Source organism: Astyanax mexicanus, chromosome 6 (assembly GCF_023375975.1).
Source record: "Astyanax mexicanus isolate ESR-SI-001 chromosome 6, AstMex3_surface, whole genome shotgun sequence".
In the NCBI taxonomy this organism is placed as follows: Eukaryota; Metazoa; Chordata; class Actinopteri; order Characiformes; family Acestrorhamphidae; genus Astyanax; species Astyanax mexicanus.
In genome coordinates, this window is record NC_064413.1 from 57,432,501 (window position 1) to 57,450,498 (window position 17,998).

Consider the following 17,998-nt stretch of genomic DNA (forward strand, 5'->3'; position numbering starts at 1 on the left):
CTCCCAGCCTGGTGCAGGTCTACAGTTCTGTTTCTGGTGTTCTTCCACAGCTCTCTGGTCTTCAGCATAGTGGAGTTTGGAGTGTGAGTGTTTGAGGTTCCAGGTGTTCAGGTGTCTTTAATACAGGTAACGAGGTCAAACAGGTGAGTGGAGGAGAGAGGAGCCTCTTAAAGAAGAAGTAACAGCTCTGTGACAGACAGAAATCCTGCTTGTTTTTAGGTGAGCAAATACTTATTTTCCACCATAAACTCTTTAAAAATCAGACAATGTGATTCTGATTATTTTTTTTATCATTTTGTCTCTTATAGTTGAGTTCTACCTCTGATGTCAATTACAGGCCTCTCATCTCATTTTTAAGTGGGAGAACTTACACAATTGGTGACTAAATACTTTTTACACACTGTACCTTCTCGTCCAGGGCTTTGTGATGTGTGTGGTGTGTGTGTGTGTGTACCTTCTCGTCCAGGGCTTTGTAGTGTGTGTGTGTGTGTGTACCTTCTCGTCCAGGGCTTTGTAGTGTGTGTGTGTGTGTGTACCTTCTCGTCCAAGGCTTTGTGATGTTCGAAGAGTGATTTGAGGGCCTTCAGGACCTCCACCTCGCTGGAGACTCCGCTCTGGGCCTGGGCCTGCCTCTTCACCACCGTCATCCTCAGAGAACGCTCATGACGAGACACCAAACACTCCAGATGCTCCAGCAGCAGCTGCACACACACACACACACACACACACTTCAGTTTCTACTACTGGTACTGCTGTGTGTGCTGTACTGTCAGTTTTAGACTGAAGTTCCTTGGTCACCGGGGGGCATCTGTGAGCATGAGCTAAGAGCTAAGAATGGTGATTAATTAAGGTGGGGGTCTCCATACACCTGGAGAAGGTGGTGCAGTCAGTGTTTGAATGTATAGATCAAAAGGACTAAGGACTATGGACCCCACTTTACTGATATATAGGTGAGCTATCAGCCGTACGACTTGATTTAGGGCGTGTTAGTGTCTTTGCTATCGTAACGCCTGGAAAAGTACTCCTTACGCAGCTTGAAGCGTGCAAAAGGCATGTACTGATTCTCTTAATGAGTAATCATTTGTGTTTTAAACCATGCATATGGTGTGTTGTGATGCTCATTGCTATCTTACACCCTGTTAACAGACTATTTTCACGCATTCTGTCTGCCTGGTTTAAACAGCAGCAGATCTTCTGAATATATCTACACTGATGGGCGTGGTGTTCTGGAAATGAGGTGTGTTCAGGTACATTTCTGGAGTTTTATCTTGTTTATCTTGGAAAACACAGGAGCTCCACTGACTGAATACAACCTAGACAGACGCCAACAATCAGACGTTCATCGATATCTTGGCAACCGCAAAGTTTCACATCAACAATAAACAGAATAGTAAATAAAATAACATTGCTGTTCCCGTAAATGAGCTGCTGGAGCTCCTTCACAGCGTCAACCAGCAGCTCAGTTTCCTCTGCTGAGAAGAGTTTGTTGAACACGTCCAGGTAGCTGCACCGTTACAATAGCAATCCACCAAAGACAGAGCTCACCTGATCTACTCTTAAAGGGAAAGATGAGCGAGAGACACTCTGATTGTTTTATTTCACATTACGCCCAAAATTATTATCAACCACACCCATGATTAGTTAAGAAAATAAGCACATGACTTTTGCTTTGTGTTTAGAGCAGCACAAGATGTACTTTTCCCGTCGTTACAATAGCAAAGAGTGTGTGTATGTGTGTATATGTCTGTCTGTGTGTGTTACCCGTGTGTTATTTCGCTCAGCTTTCAGTTCAGCGATTTCCTCCTCTCTCTCCAGCAGCTGCTCACGACACGTATTCAACTCCTTGGTTAACACAGCAAACTCCTACAAACACACCAAAAACATAAAGTACTATTATTAAAAAAAAATAATATTATTACTATACCTGAGGCAGGGTTTTGTAGAGTTTTAATGATTACCTGAGGCAGGGTTTTGGAGAGTTTTAGTGATTACCTGAGGCAGGGTTTTGGAGAGTTTTAGTGATTACCTGAGGCAGGGTTTTGTAGAGTTTTAGTGATTACCTGAGGCAGGGTTTTGTAGAGTTTAAGTGATTACCTGAGGCAGGGTTTTGTAGAGTTTAAGTGATTACCTGAGGCAGGGTTTTGGAGAGTTTTAATGATTACCTGAGGCAGGGTTTTGTAAAGTTTTAGTGATTACCTGAGGCAGGGTTATATAAAGAGTTTTAGTGATTACCTGAGGCAGGGTTTTGAAAAGTTTCAGTGATTACCTGAGGCAGGGTTTTATAGAGAGTTTTAGAGATTACCTGAGGCAGGGTTTTGGAGAGTTTTAGAGATTATCTGAGGCAGGGTTTTATAGAGAGTTTTAGAGATTACCTGAGGCAGGGTTTTGTAGAGTTTTAGTGATTACCTGAGGCAGGGTTTTAGAGAGTTTTAGTGATTACCTGAGGCAGGGTTTTGTAGAGTTTTAATGATTACCTGAGGCAGGGTTTTGTAAAGTTTTAGTGATTACCTGAGGCAGGGTTATATAAAGAGTTTTAGTGATTACCTGAGGCAGGGTTTTGAAAAGTTTCAGTGATTACCTGAGGCAGGGTTTTATAGAGAGTTTTAGAGATTACCTGAGGCAGGGTTTTGGAGAGTTTTAGAGATTACCTGAGGCAGGGTTTTATAGAGAGTTTTAGAGATTACCTGAGGCAGGGTTTTGTAGAGTTTTAGTGATTACCTGAGGCAGGGTTTTAGAGACTTTTAGTGATTACCTGAGGCAGGGTTTTGTAGAGTTTTAGTGATTACCTGAGGCAGGGTTATATAGAGAGTTTTAGTGATTACCTGAGGCAGGGTTATATAGAGAGTTTTAGTGATTACCTGAGGCAGGGTTATATAGAGAGTTTTAGTGATTACCTGAGGCAGGGTTTTGGAGAGTTTTAGAGATTACCTGAGGCAGGGTTTTGGAGAGTTTTAGAGATTACCTGAGGCAGGGTTTTGTAGAGTTTTAGTGATTACCTGAGGCAGGGTTTTAGAGAGTTTTAGTGATTACCTGAGGCAGGGTTTTGTAGAGTTTTAGTGATTACCTGAGGCAGGGTTATATAGAGAGTTTTAGTGATTACCTGAGGCAGGGTTATATAGAGAGTTTTAGTGATTACCTGAGGCAGGGTTTTGGAGAGTTTAGTGATTATCTGAGGCAGGGTTTTGTAGAGTTTTAGTGATTACCTGAGGCAGGGTTTTGGAGAGTTTTAGTGATTACCTGAGGCAGGGTTTTGTAGAGTTTTAGTGATTACCTGAGGCAGGGTTTTGGAGAGTTTTAGTGATTACCTGAGGCAGGGTTTTGGAGAGTTTTAGTGATTACCTGAGGCAGGGTTTTGGAGAGTTTTAGTGATTACCTGAGGCAGGGTTTTGGAGAGTTTAAGTGATTACCTGAGGCAGGGTTTTGTAGAGTTTTAATGATTACCTGAGGCAGGGTTTTGTAGAGTTTTAGTGATTACCTGAGGCAGTGTTTTGTAGAGTTTTAGTGATTACCTGAGGCAGGGTTTTGGAGAATGTAAGTGATTACCTGAGGCAGGGTTTTGTAGAGTTTTAATGATTACCTGAGGCAGGGTTTTGTAGAGTTTAAGTGATTACCTGAGGCAGGGTTTTGGAGAATTTAAGTGATTACCTGAGGCAGGGTTTTGTAGAGTTTTAATGATTACCTGAGGCAGGGTTTTATAGAGTTTTAGTGATTACCTGAGGCAGGGTTTTGTAGAGTTTTAGTGATTACCTGAGGCAGGATTTTGGAGAGTTTTAGTGATTACCTGAGGCAGGGTTTTGTAGAGTTTTAATAATTACCTGAGGCAGGGTTTTGTAGAGTTTTAGTGATTACCTGAGGCAGTGTTTTGTAGAGTTTTAATGATTACCTGAGGCAGGGTTTTGTAGAGTTTTAATGATTACCTGAGGCAGGGTTTTGTAGAGTTTTAGTGATTACCTGAGGCAGGGTTTTGTAGAGTTTTAATGATTACCTGAGGCAGGATTTTGTAGAGTTTTAATGATTACCTGAGGCAGTGTTTTGTAGAGTTTTAATGATTACCTGAGGCAGGGTTTTGTAGAGTTTTAATGATTACCTGAGGCAGTGTTTTGTAGAGTTTTAATGATTACCTGAGGCAGTGTTTTGTAGAGTTTTAGTGATTACCTGAGGCAGGGTTTTGTAGAGTTTTAATGATTACCTGAGGCAGGGTTTTGTAGAGTTTTAATGATTACCTGAGGCAGGGTTTTGTAGAGTTTTAGTGATTACCTGAGGCAGTGTTTTGTAGAGTTTTAGTGATTACCTGAGGCAGGGTTTTGGAGAGTTTTAGTGATTACCTGAGGCAGGGTTTTGGAGAGTTTAAGTGATTACCTGAGGCAGGGTTTTGGAGAATTTAAGTGATTACCTGAGGCAGGGTTTTGTAGAGTTTTAATGATTACCTGAGGCAGGGTTTTGTAGAGTTTTAGTGATTACCTGAGGCAGTGTTTTGTAGAGTTTTAGTGATTACCTGAGGCAGGGTTTTGGAGAATGTAAGTGATTACCTGAGGCAGGGTTTTGTAGAGTTTTAATGATTACCTGAGGCAGGGTTTTGTAGAGTTTAAGTGATTACCTGAGGCAGGATTTTGGAGAGTTTTAGTGATTACCTGAGGCAGGGTTTTGTAGAGTTTTAATAATTACCTGAGGCAGGGTTTTGTAGAGTTTTAATGATTACCTGAGGCAGGGTTTTGTAGAGTTTTAGTGATTACCTGAGGCAGGGTTTTGTAGAGTTTTAGTGATTACCTGAGGCAGGATTTTGGAGAGTTTTAGTGATTACCTGAGGCAGGGTTTTGTAGAGTTTTAGTGATTACCTGAGGCAGGGTTTTGTAGAGTTTAAGTGATTACCTGAGGCAGGGTTTTGGAGAATTTAAGTGATTACCTGAGGCAGGGTTTTGTAGAGTTTTAATGATTACCTGAGGCAGGGTTTTGTAGAGTTTTAGTGATTACCTGAGGCAGGGTTTTGTAGAGTTTTAGTGATTACCTGAGGCAGGATTTTGGAGAGTTTTAGTGATTACCTGAGGCAGGGTTTTGTAGAGTTTTAATAATTACCTGAGGCAGGGTTTTGTAGAGTTTTAGTGATTACCTGAGGCAGTGTTTTGTAGAGTTTTAATGATTACCTGAGGCAGGGTTTTGTAGAGTTTTAATGATTACCTGAGGCAGGGTTTTGTAGAGTTTTAGTGATTACCTGAGGCAGGGTTTTGTAGAGTTTTAATGATTACCTGAGGCAGGATTTTGTAGAGTTTTAATGATTACCTGAGGCAGTGTTTTGTAGAGTTTTAATGATTACCTGAGGCAGGGTTTTGTAGAGTTTTAATGATTACCTGAGGCAGTGTTTTGTAGAGTTTTAATGATTACCTGAGGCAGTGTTTTGTAGAGTTTTAGTGATTACCTGAGGCAGGGTTTTGTAGAGTTTTAATGATTACCTGAGGCAGGGTTTTGTAGAGTTTTAATGATTACCTGAGGCAGGGTTTTGTAGAGTTTTAGTGATTACCTGAGGCAGTGTTTTGTAGAGTTTTAGTGATTACCTGAGGCAGGGTTTTGTAGAGTTTTAGTGATTACCTGAGGCAGGGTTTTGTAGAGTTTAAGTGATTACCTGAGGCAGGGTTTTGGAGAATTTAAGTGATTACCTGAGGCAGGGTTTTGTAGAGTTTTAATGATTACCTGAGGCATGGTTTTGTAGAGTTTTAGTGATTACCTGAGGCAGGGTTTTGTAGAGTTTTAGTGATTACCTGAGGCAGGGTTTTGTAGAGTTTTAGTGATTACCTGAGGCAGGGTTTTGGAGAGTTTTAGTGATTACCTGAGGCAGGGCGATGGAGAGTTTTAGTGATTACCTGAGGCAGGGTTTTGGAGAGTTTAGTGATTATCTGAGGCAGGGTTTTGTAGAGTTTTGGAGAATTTAAGTGATTACCTGAGGCAGGGTTTTGTAAAGTTTTAATGATTACCTGAGGCATGGTTTTGTAGAGTTTTAGTGATTACCTGAGGCAGGGTTTTGTAGAGTTTTAGTGATTACCTGAGGCAGGGTTTTGTAGAGTTTTAGTGATTACCTGAGGCAGGGTTTTGGAGAGTTTTAGTGATTACCTGAGGCAGGGCGATGGAGAGTTTTAGTGATTACCTGAGGCAGGGTTTTGGAGAGTTTAGTGATTATCTGAGGCAGGGTTTTGGAGAGTTTTAGTGATTACCTGAGGCAGGGTTTTGGAGAGTTCTAGTGATTACCTGAGGCAGGGTTTTATAAAGAGTTTTAGTGATTACCTGAGGCAGGGTTTTGGAGAGTTTAAGTGATTACCTGAGGCAGGGTTTTGGAGAGTTTAAGTGATTACCTGAGGCAGGGTTTTGTAGAGTTTTAGTGATAACCTGAGGCAGGGTTTTGTAGAGTTTTAGTGATTACCTGAGGCAGTGTTTTGTAGAGTTTTAGTGATTACCTGAGGCAGGGTTTTGTAGAGTTTTAGTGATTACCTGAGGCAGGGGTTTGGAGAGTTTTAGTGATTACCTGAAGCAGGATTTTGGAGAGTTTTAGTGATTACCTGAGGCAGGGTTTTGTAGAGTTTTAGTGATTACCTGAGGCAGGGTTTTGGAGAGTTTTAGTGATTACCTGAGGCAGGGCGATGGAGAGTTGTCTCTGGAGCGACTCCTTCTCGTGGCTGAGTTCTCGTAGGCGGAGTTGGGCGGTGCTCAGGGTCTCCTGGGTATCCCTCAGGCTGTCCAGTAGTCGCTCTCGCTCCGCCAGCATGCTGACCATCACGCACTCCAGACCTCCGCCCTCGGTCCCTCCACCTGTTCCACTTCCTGACACGCCCCCTGTACGCCCATCTTCAGAGATGGTGGGCATCACTTCGCACATCATCTTGACGTAACTGAAGATGCCGTGGGCTTATTGATTCTGTGCTTTTACAGGACGTGAAGTCCAGGCGGTTTCCACGACAAAAACCACGTACGCTTAATTAGGAACCGTAATTAGTGACCATAAACCTGGTGCAGGTTGGGTTTTTGTGGACTGTGCTTCCAGCAGGTGAGGGTTTAGGTTCCTGTGCTCATCAGGAAGCGAGCAGGCATTGTGTTGTAAACATCAATTAGCGTTAACGATGGAATAAACGAATGCGCTGGTAACCATGGCAGCAGATGGGCTGGGCTGAATTACAGCACATCCAGGCCATGTTCAGAAAGCTCTAGATTAGTGGGCCATGTTTACTTCATACCAACAATTTAAGGTAGAACCACGTAGGTACAGTAGGTACAGTAGACGTACATCAGGCTACGTATAGGTGGAGTTCCTACAGATCACCAATAAATATGTGTATGATTAGCACCAGGTTGTGTAGACGTGGGAGGTGATCAAGTCTATTCAGCCAATCAGAGATGAAAATTGGCGTGGCTTAAAGATACAGGGGCTGAAGAGTCAGGGCTGGTCGCTGCTGAGAGCTAAAAGACAAAAACATACAATACCTTAAGGTTTAGGGTATTTAACACACGTTACAAAAATACTACACAAGTTGTAATTACTGTATTTTCGCACTATAAGGCACACTTAAAATCTTTTAATTTTCCCCAAAATATCGTCAGTGCTTCATCGTCATTTTACCAGTCAGGTATTAAGGAGCAGTAAAGCTACTCCACCAAATTTCAGTTTTATTCAGCCTTTTCAGAGTTTCAATCTAACCACTATTTTCCAGTTCAGAGAGGAGTATTATCAGCCTGTATCCTGCTCCTAATCCCAGCTAGCACTGCTGGAGCGGTTAGCCGCTAATGCTAATACTCCAGCCTTAATGCTGGAGAAATTCGGAAATCTAAGCTTACTCCAAATAAACGCAAGCACTTTACTCACCCAAATAAACAGTTTTAGGAGAGAAATCTGTGTAAAGTAACACCCAGCACTCGTTTAAGTCTTTTTTAATACAGTTTTGTGTACTTAGCTTAGCTTTACTTAACATAGTTAGCTACCCCCCTCTCCCCCCACCACTCAGCGGTGAGACCTGCTGAATTAGAAGTTTCTCATAATGTCTTAGTACCTTATAATCCAGTGCATCTTATAGGGCAAAAAATACGGTATATAAGAAACCAATTCAGAATTTTTGTGAGAAACACATTATAATTCTGTTATTAATCCTAATATTAACTTTTTTGACCTTTTTTGTAACCATTTAAAAAAAGGGTGCCTCTGTGTCTATGTTACCTTCTGGCTCTCTCCCTTTAGTTATATACAGGATGTTTTATTCAGATTGTTAGCCATACTCAGATAATCTGTTTAAATTTTCTGTTCTCTGTAAATCTAATCACTCTATAGATGTTTAAAGATCCTGGTGACGTATTTGCAGTTTTATGTGTTAATATAAACATGACATTTCTGTTGTCAAATTTACAAGGTTTATTTTCACAAGATTACTTTTCACTTATGATAAAATATGAATTAAATCTCATAAAAAACTCACTCTTGCCCTCTTTCTCTCTTTCACACACACACACATATATACACACACTGTTAAACTACCCATAGATAGTTTACTCAGCACGTTAAAAGTACCCATAGATATGATCATATTATAATAGAGGAAAAAAAGTTGTCTGTTTGACAGGCTTAAACCACTCTACACTATTATTACCGAATAGCAGCATTTTAATTTTAGCTTATAATTCTAATCTAAATTAATCACAGATATGTTTTGTAAAAACATAGAAAAACATTGAATTATAGAAGTATAAATACTAGGGTTTAATAAAATATTTCTGTAGAAGTTGTTAAAGTATTCACTCGAGCTTTTTATATATATTTAATATAATTTGGGATGCTCTAGGCTGTTCCCTAGTGTTTCAGCTGCATATATGCCCGATAGTAAATCAATGTATTTTATATATTATAAATATATTAATATTCAGATTGATGAAATGAAATAGGAGTAAAGAGGCTGTTTTTAAAATGTAAAAATAGAAAATTCAGATAATTTGTGAAAATGTACAAATAATTACTCCAGTAAAGTATAGATAATCTACTTTACTACTCAAGTAATATAATAAAGTATTTATAAATTATAACTCGGCACTTCTAGAGCAGAATAATCCATATATATCAGGGTTCCCCAATAGGCGGCCCGCGGGCCTCATCCGGCCCGCGAGGAGCAAACTGTTGGCCCGCCGCCAAACGCCCGCGCATGCGTATTTAACTTACTGGCGGCTAAAATACGAAAGCAGAGCAGTGCAGTCAGTCAGTACCTTCTCGCTAACGGTGGACGAGCTACCTACCTCTGTGGAACACAGCATATGTAAGTCCTGCTTGCACAAAACCATGGCCAGTGCTAAAAAACGGAAAGTTGATAACGAAAATAGACAGTTCAGTTCCGCCTGGACAGACGAATTTTGTTTTATTTTACCAGCCCGTGCCAATGCTAAGCCAACCTGCTTGCTGTGCTCTCAAACCATAGCTGTTTGCAAGGTGGCTAACATAAAGCGGCACTTCGAAACACGCCACAGCAATTTCAATGACAACTTCCCAGCAAAATCAGAGACTCGAAGACAAAAGATTGCAAGTTTGATAGCTGCCTACAACCATTCTGTTACCACCATCCATAAGACAACATCTGCACAAGAAAATGCAACAACAGCATCTCTGCACATATCGTGGAACTTAGCAAAAGCTAAGAAACCTTTTGCGGATGGAGAGTTAATAAAGACGTGCGCGATTGATATGGTGGAGGACGTTTTGAGCCACGACGAAAAAACAAGGAAAACTGTGGTGGATTTGTTAAAACAAGTACCATTGTCAGACAGTACTGCAGTAAGGAGGGTGGAAGTTTTAGCGGAGGACTGCTTGTGTGACCTGCTCTCACGTCTGAAGAAGACAGACTTCATGTCGCTCGCCATCGACACGTCTTGTGATAGGACGGACATCGAGCAACTGTCCGTGTTCGTGCGATTTTTTGATGAGAAAGCTTTTAGAGAAGAGCTGCTTTGTTTGCTGCCCCTACACGGGCGCACGACGGGGGAAGTCATTTTTAGTGAACTAACTCAGTTCTTTGAAAAAAATGGATTAGACATGAGCAAAATCACGTCTGTTGTCACTGACGGTGCCCCGTCCATGGTTGGACAACACAAGGGTCTGGTAAGCAGGCTAGCAGCTGTAATCCCCACTCTAACAGCATTTCACTGCATAATTCACAAATCAGTGTTGTGTGCAAAACTGTGTGGGAAAATGAAAGACACCATGGATACAGTGATGAAGCTTGTAAACTTCATTAGGGAGAGTTCTAGTTTGCAGCATCGCCTTTTCAGGGCTCTGTTGGAGGAAATGTCTTCTGCACATAATGATCTGTTGCTGCATAACGATGTGCGCTGGCTTAGCAAGGGCAGAGTGTTGGAGAGAGTGTGTGAATTACACAATGAACTCTGTTCTTTTCTTGGCAACTTGCAAAATGAAAAGGCTCAATCTTTTCTGAAAGTTCTGAATGACAGCAAAGAAATGGGTTATGTGCATTTTTTATGTGACATTACATCTCACCTTAATCAACTTAATTTGCAACTCCAAGGAAAGAACCATACCATTGCAGACATGTATGAAGCAGTTGAAGCTTTCCGTTTGAAGCTGGACTTGTTTGAACGAGATATACAAGGAAGAAAACTGCACTTTCCAAAGCTGCAGCAACACTGTGAGGAAAATGAAATGCAAGAAGATGCTGTGATGCGAGCATTCTTGGGAAGACTGAAAGAAAACTTCAAGGCACGATTAGAGAGCTTCAACCTCTCAAGTGAAATCCTCTTGTTTTTGCGCCAGCCGTTTTCTGCTTCTGCAGATGGTCAGTGGACAGCTGAGGCCAAAAGACTGTTTCCATCTCTGAATGAAGCATCTCTTCAGATCGAGATCTTGGAAATGTCAAAATCAGATTTGCTCAAAGAGCAGCACAAGGATGTTAGTGTGACTGAATTCTGGATCAACATGATTCCCCAGTTCAAGCAGGCAAGACAGATTGCAATGCTACTTCTCACAATATTTCCCTCTACCTATATTTGTGAGTCAGCATTTTCTTCAATGAACATTATCAAAAGCCAGGACAGAAACAGACTCTCCAGTGCACATCTAGAGCAGTGTCTTCGCATTGCCACTACAGAGCACCACCCCAACTTCAGGTCTCTTGTTTCAACCCGCCGCTGTCACTTCTCTCATTGAATGGTGAGTAAAATAACGCAGCTGCAGTTCATATACCTAATTAATGACATCCACTAAAACAGCAAACAAATAGCTATTGTACTATCTGCCTATAGCTAACATTATGCGACGAATGCACTGGCCCTTGCTTTTGTGTTGTTGGCTAAATGTGGCCCTTAGGAAAATGTAATTGGGGACCCCTGATATATATCATACACATATAATATTAAACAGCAGGACTTACCATATCTAACCAGCACAGGTTCATTTTAATATCAAATATCATCCATTAATTTAGCCCAGAAAACAGTTAGCATCCAAGCTAACACCCTCCAATCCTTACTGCTGAGTTCAGCTGTATTCCAGCTGTCAGTTTGTCATCTTAAAAAATAAAAACAGTAAAATACAACACCAACTAACGCTCAGGAAAAAACTTGGACGCTTTTTATCAGGAAGAAATAAACTATTAGACAGCAGCATCCACATATGACAGAAAACAGTTAGCATCACCAGTTAGCTGCTAGCATCGCTAGTTAGCCGTTAGCATCGCCAGTTAGCTGATAGCATCGCTAATTAGCTGTTAGCATCACCAGTTAACTTAACCAGGACAGCAAATATAGAGGAAAATATGTTTACTAAAATAATAAAGACAATCCGTTTTTAATTTTATTTGGACTTTAATAAGTAAACAGATTAAAGTATTTTGAAATATCTAAATTCTGTTAATTATATATTAATGTATATATACACTGATTTTAGCTATTAATGTAAAACAAATAGTTTTACAAATAGTAGAACTCCGACTCTTAAATTTTAAAATGTATCTATAAAATATTCTGCAGTAACTCCACCCTATTTATTAGTATATATCTGTAAAACATCCTACAGTATCTCTGCCATATTAATTAATATAAATCCAAAAATACCCAGGAGTAACTCCACACCTTTATTAGTGAGTATTTCTAAAATATTCTGCGGTAACTCCACCCTATAGATCACTTCCGCGTCTAAGCATTTTTTCCCTATGAGAAATACGTCTCTATCACATTCTGTGGTAAATAAATCTGTTCAGACTCCTGTACGCTTTATTCTGTGTACATTTTACTCCTGAACATCACTGGATCCTCTGAATCACGAGATCGTTTAAGGGTCGTAATGAGAAAAATGCTAACTTTAAGCTAATGCTACAGTGGAGTGAACTTACCTCCCAGCCCAGCTGCAGAGATTAGCAGGGGACACTTTTCGGCACAACACCAGAGAACTCCGGCCATAAGTTAGGAGCTTTTTACACACAGCTGATGAACTAATGAACTAACTGTTCTTACTGAGGAGAGCTGAGGAGAGCTGAGATCATCACAGCATAAAATCACTAAAACAGATCAGTGATACTCCAGAAGCAGCTGTAACACGTTTAACATTTACCCTCTTTATTATGCAGTGAAATAAATGGGTGTTTCTGGTTGGTTGTCGCCTCAGTGAGGGCAGGTAACTGGCCTCCCGGCCTGTGTAGTAAAACCACTCCAGATGATCCAGAATGCAGCAGCACGTCTGGTCTTCAACCAGCCAAAACGGGCACATGTCACCCCGCTGCTCATTGAGCTCCACTGGCTACCAGTTGATGCTCGCATCAAATTCAAAGCTCTTACAATCGCCTACAAGGTGATGACAGAACAGCCCCTCCTACCTGCACTCGCTCCTGAAGGCTTACGCTACCTCCCGGCTGCTGCGCTCCTCCAGTGAACGTCGCCTCGCTTTACCAAACAAACACTCACACAAAGCAATCCAGACTGTTCTCATACAGAGTTCCCCAATGGTGGAACAAACTACCTTCCACTACCAGATCAGGAGAATCTCTCGCTATCTTTAATAAACTCCTGAAGACAGAGCTCTTCAAAGAGCACTTACTCTCCTAACACCTCTAACTAACTACCTTCTACTACCAGATCAGGAGAATCTCTCACTATCTTTAATAAACTCCTGAAGACTGAGCTCTTCAAAGAGCTCTTACTCTCCTAACACCTCTAACACACTAACTACTTCTAACCTCATTTCCTTCTTCCCCTCCTTCACTCCTCTATCCTATTATTCCCCTTTTACCTCCTTTTATCCCTATCCAAAGACGTTTTACCTTTAAACTTATTTTACATTGTACTTGACTATTGGACAAAAGCGTCTGCCAAATGTAATGTAATGTAATGTTATGTAATGATTAGTTAGTTGTTAGTTGATTATTTGGGTCAGGTGTTGTAATTAGCATAAACTAATGACCGTAATTAAATACTAAACCTGCAGGGAAGCTGCTGAACTGAGAACCACTTTCTGTTATTATCTGCCTGTTAAAGCTCTAACACAGACCACACTGCTCAACATCACTGAAAGAGTTTTCACCTGTTTAAATGCTTTAATGATCCTCTGTGAAGAAGCATAATAATCCAGAACTCAATCTGAACGGAGTTCACTGGTGTTATGCAGAATCCAGTCCAGGGTAATTTCCAGCCGCTGTGCTGTGACGTCAGCTGAGCATTAGCTTAAAGTTAGCATTTTTCTGATTACTCCCCTTAAACCATCTCTAAACTCAGAGGATCCAGTGATATGTAGGAGGTAAATGTACACAGAATAAAACGTACAGGGTTCTGAACATATCTCACCCCCGCAGTAAGACCTTCTGAATTAGAAGAAAAACATGGCGACACCCCTGTTCCTAACAAGCGCTGCTTAAAATGCACCTTAAAGTATAAAAAATAGACCAGAAAATAGACATCTAATGTGCACTTTATAATCTGGTTTGCCTTATAGTGCAAAAAATACGGTCAATACGGTCCCTTTATTAGTATATATCTGTAAGATATCTTAGAGTAACTCCACCCCTTTATACGTGCATATTTTTACAGCATGTTACAGTAACTCCACACCATTATTAGTATATATCCATAAAATATCCTGCAGTAACTCCACCCCATTATTAGTATATATCCATAAAATATCCTGCAGTAACTCCAACCCTTTATTAATACATATTCATTAAATATCCTGCAGTAACTCCATCTCTTTATTAGTATATATCCATAAAATATGCTGCAGTAACCCCACCCCTTTATTAGTGCATATCTGTAGAGCATCCTGCAGTAACCCGACCCTATTTATTTGGTATATATCCATAAAATATCCACCTCTAACTTCACCTGTTTATTAGTGCGTATTTGTAGAGCTTGCTGCAGTAACTCCACCCCATTTACTAGTATATATCCACAAAATATCCTACAGTAACTCCACCCCTTTATTATTATATTTTAATAAGATTTCCTGCGTATATCCTGCAAGATAATGTGGTAGAACCTTCATTATCTGTTCTTAAACTAAACTACTAACTAAACCTTAAAGTTAAACTGTAACAACAAGTAGTAACTGATTAAAGTGAAAATGGAACAAAAAGTAAACATGGAATAAAACAAACTGAAAAAGTTTAATTATTAATCAAAATGTTTAATAGAAAAAAAAGAAAAAAAGGTAACAGATAAAACATACACATTTAAAACTGTTACATAAAATAATACAAAATTATGTTAAAAAAACAAAAGTTATATCTGTGAAAGATCAAAGTAAATGAAAGCAAAAATGTAATAAATCAAAACTGGAAACATATAAAAGTGTAAATAATATTGGACTAAAATGAAAACTGAAACATATCAAATTTAAAAACATGGAGGCTATACGTAACAAATAATGTAAAAATGTAACAGATCAAACAGAAAAATGTTCCGGTTTCCAGCAATCTACTAATCATTTACCTTTAATCTAATTTACCTGTAATCTACTGATTTATTTGCCTGTAATCTACTGATTTATTTACCTGTAATCTACTGATTTATTTACCTGTAATCTACTGATTTATTTGCCTGCAATCTACTGAACTACTTCTAACCTCATTTCCTTCTTCCCCTCCTTCACTCCTCTATCCTATTATTCCCCTTTGACCTCCTTTTATCCCTATCCAAAGATGTTTTTCCTTTAAACTTATTTTACTTTGTACTTGACTATTGTAAGTCGCTTTGGACAAAAGCGTCTGCCAAATGTAATGTAATATACTGATTTATTTGCCTGTAATCCACTGATTAATTCACCTGTAATCTACCGATCGATTAACCTGTAATCTACCGATTTATTTGCCTGTAATCTACCAATCTCTTTACCTGTAATCTACTGATCCCTTTACCTGTAATCTACTGATTTATTTATCTGCAATCTACTGATTTATTTACCTATAGTCTACCGATCTATTTACCTATAATCTACCAATCTCTTTACCTGTAATCTACTCATTTATTTGCCTGTAATCTACTGATTTATTCACCTGTAATCTACCGATCCCTTTACCTGTAATCTACTGATTTATTCACCTGTAATCTACCGATCCCTTTACCTGTAATCTACTGATTTACTTGCCTGTAATCTACTGATAATCGTATAAACTCTGTACGTAAAGAACATTTAATCTAGTAAACATTTATTTTCCTTTGATGCACCAATATCTTTACGCTTGTTACAACAAATATATATTTTTAAATTACCAAATAAATTTGCATTTGGTCAACAGTACCAACACACACACACACACACACACACACACTGTTCCACTCTAAAGGCGCGTGGGTGTCGCCTGTATATCCGGGTTACCGGGTCCACTGAGCGCACGCGCGGCAGCGAACGGAGACGCTCGCGAGCTGATGCGCCTGGCAGACAGAAAAACACACACTCTCAAACACACACACACTGGCGCGCATATATCTATTAAACTATTAACGATTTTTTGCGTGAACAGCACGCGCTCTACTGTCTGCCTATGCGTCATGAGTAATGCTTCTTCACCTGCAGCGCGCGCGCGCACACACACACACACATATACACACACATACACACACATACATACATATACACATACATATGCATGTACACACACACACACACACACATATATAGATAGATATACATTTACACACATGTATATGCACACACACACACCAAGCCCCTTATAATCCATCATGCACTGGATGCATCTCACTGTCTGTAACACACACACACACACACACACACTCACACAGACCCGCACCGAGCCCATCTGAGCAGAAGGCGAGCCCTACCGTGGCGCGCGCGCAGAGACAGCATCGGCGGCGGCGAGATCAAACACAACAGACCCGAACCGACCGGCCACAATATCGGAAACACCATTATTCCTCTGTGCGCGAGGCTCGTTCTGTGTGAGAGTGTGTATGAGTGTGTGTGAGTGTGAGTGTGTGTGTAAATGGTAGACGGTAGAGATGCTGTGGTGAGGCGCGCGCACACACACACACACACTCGCTCACACACTCAGTGCTGCCCTCCAGCGGAACGGAAGATCACAGCTCTTAAAGAGACACGCACTGATTTACTCAACTCACAGTAACTAAACCCCTGCCCCTGATTATAGCTTTAGATTTTAGACTCCGCCCCCCAGATCAGATAAAAAAAAAATGCTGGGTGATGTATGGGTTTAGGGGCGGGGCAGGAGGGAGAGCTGATTGGCCAAGCTGCAGCAGCAGTGTGCCTCTGATAGCGGCGAGACGCAGATGATTGGACATAATTTGATATTGATTAACTAATTTGCATATTTATGACTGCATACCAAAGTACATGGAAACATAATACACACCTATAGCACAGTTAAACCTGAGACTGATTTGCATATTATTTATGACTGCATACCAAAGTACATGGAAACATAATACACGCCTATAGCACAGTTAAACCTGAGAGGAGCTGCAGAGGCAGAAACTACTACAGTAAAAGCGTTTTTTAAAGTTAAGAAATGTTTATAAAACTTAATTTATTACAGCTATTAATTTAAAAAATATATGGTTTAAGGTTCTCTGATTTTGCTATTTATAGGTTTATATTTGAGTAAAATGAACATTGTAGTTTTATTCTATAAACTACAGACAACATTTCTCCCACTTCTTTTTTGCTAATATATACATATGGATATATAGTTAGTACTGTAGTTTTATACATGGTGAGGTAAAGGTTAATACTTTTAGGAGGTGAGGGTTTAGTACAGGTGAGGAGGGTGTTGGGGTGTGGTAAAGGAGAGGTTAGTGAAACTACAAGCACAGTAATGTAACAGTGTAGAGTTTATTATGGGTCAGTGCACTGTTACACCACTGACCCACAACACACTCCACACTGTTACACCACTGACCCACAACACACCTCACACTGTTACACTACTGTTACACCACTGACCCACAACACACCTCACACTGTTACACTACTGTTACACCACTGACCCACAACACACCTCACACTGTTACACTACTGTTACACCACTGACCCACAATACACTACACACTGTTACACCACTGACCCATAACACACCTCACACTGTTACAATACTGACCCATAACACACCTCACACTGTTACAGTACTGACCCATAACACACCTCACACTGTTACAGTACTGTTACACACTGTTACACTACTGTTACATCATACTGTAACAGTGTAATTATGTATCCAATATAAATGATAAATATCTCCTGAATTGATACAATAACAGCAATACTAATCTCTGCCTATTTGTAATTGGTTTATTTAATTGTGTATTTATAGTTAACCAATCAGATGTCTGTCTGGGATACAAACACAATGTGTGTGTGTATGTGTGTGTAGTGTGTGTGTGTGTTTGTTTGTTTAATGGAATAATATACAGCCTCAAATCCCTGCAGTTCAGCACTGCTAATCAGAGCTTTAACAGGCTGTCTCTGCACACACACACACACTCACTCACTCACACACACACACACACACACACA

General features: G+C 40.2%; 1 protein-coding gene across 3 annotated transcripts in view; it reads right to left on the minus strand.

Annotated features, from left to right (window-relative positions):
• LOC103045201 (liprin-alpha-3) overlaps positions 1-16,494 on the minus strand; it is a 51,395-nt gene extending 34,901 nt beyond the window's left edge. Inside the window, exons 1-4 of one of the 3 annotated variants that reach the window (XM_049480390.1) lie at positions 16,291-16,494; positions 6,614-7,440; positions 1,762-1,863; positions 537-701 (exon numbers count right to left, since the gene is read on the minus strand). In XM_049480390.1, the coding sequence (XP_049336347.1) occupies positions 537-701; positions 1,762-1,863; positions 6,614-6,865 (519 nt within the window). In that variant the 5' untranslated portion in view covers positions 6,866-7,440; positions 16,291-16,494. Of the gene's footprint in view, positions 1-536; positions 702-1,761; positions 1,864-5,821; positions 5,839-6,102; positions 6,120-6,613; positions 7,441-16,290 lie in introns of those variants that run through there. The other 2 variants (XM_049480392.1, XM_049480391.1) reach the window with 2 other exon arrangements.
• Positions 16,495-17,998: the final 1,504 nt, after the last annotated feature.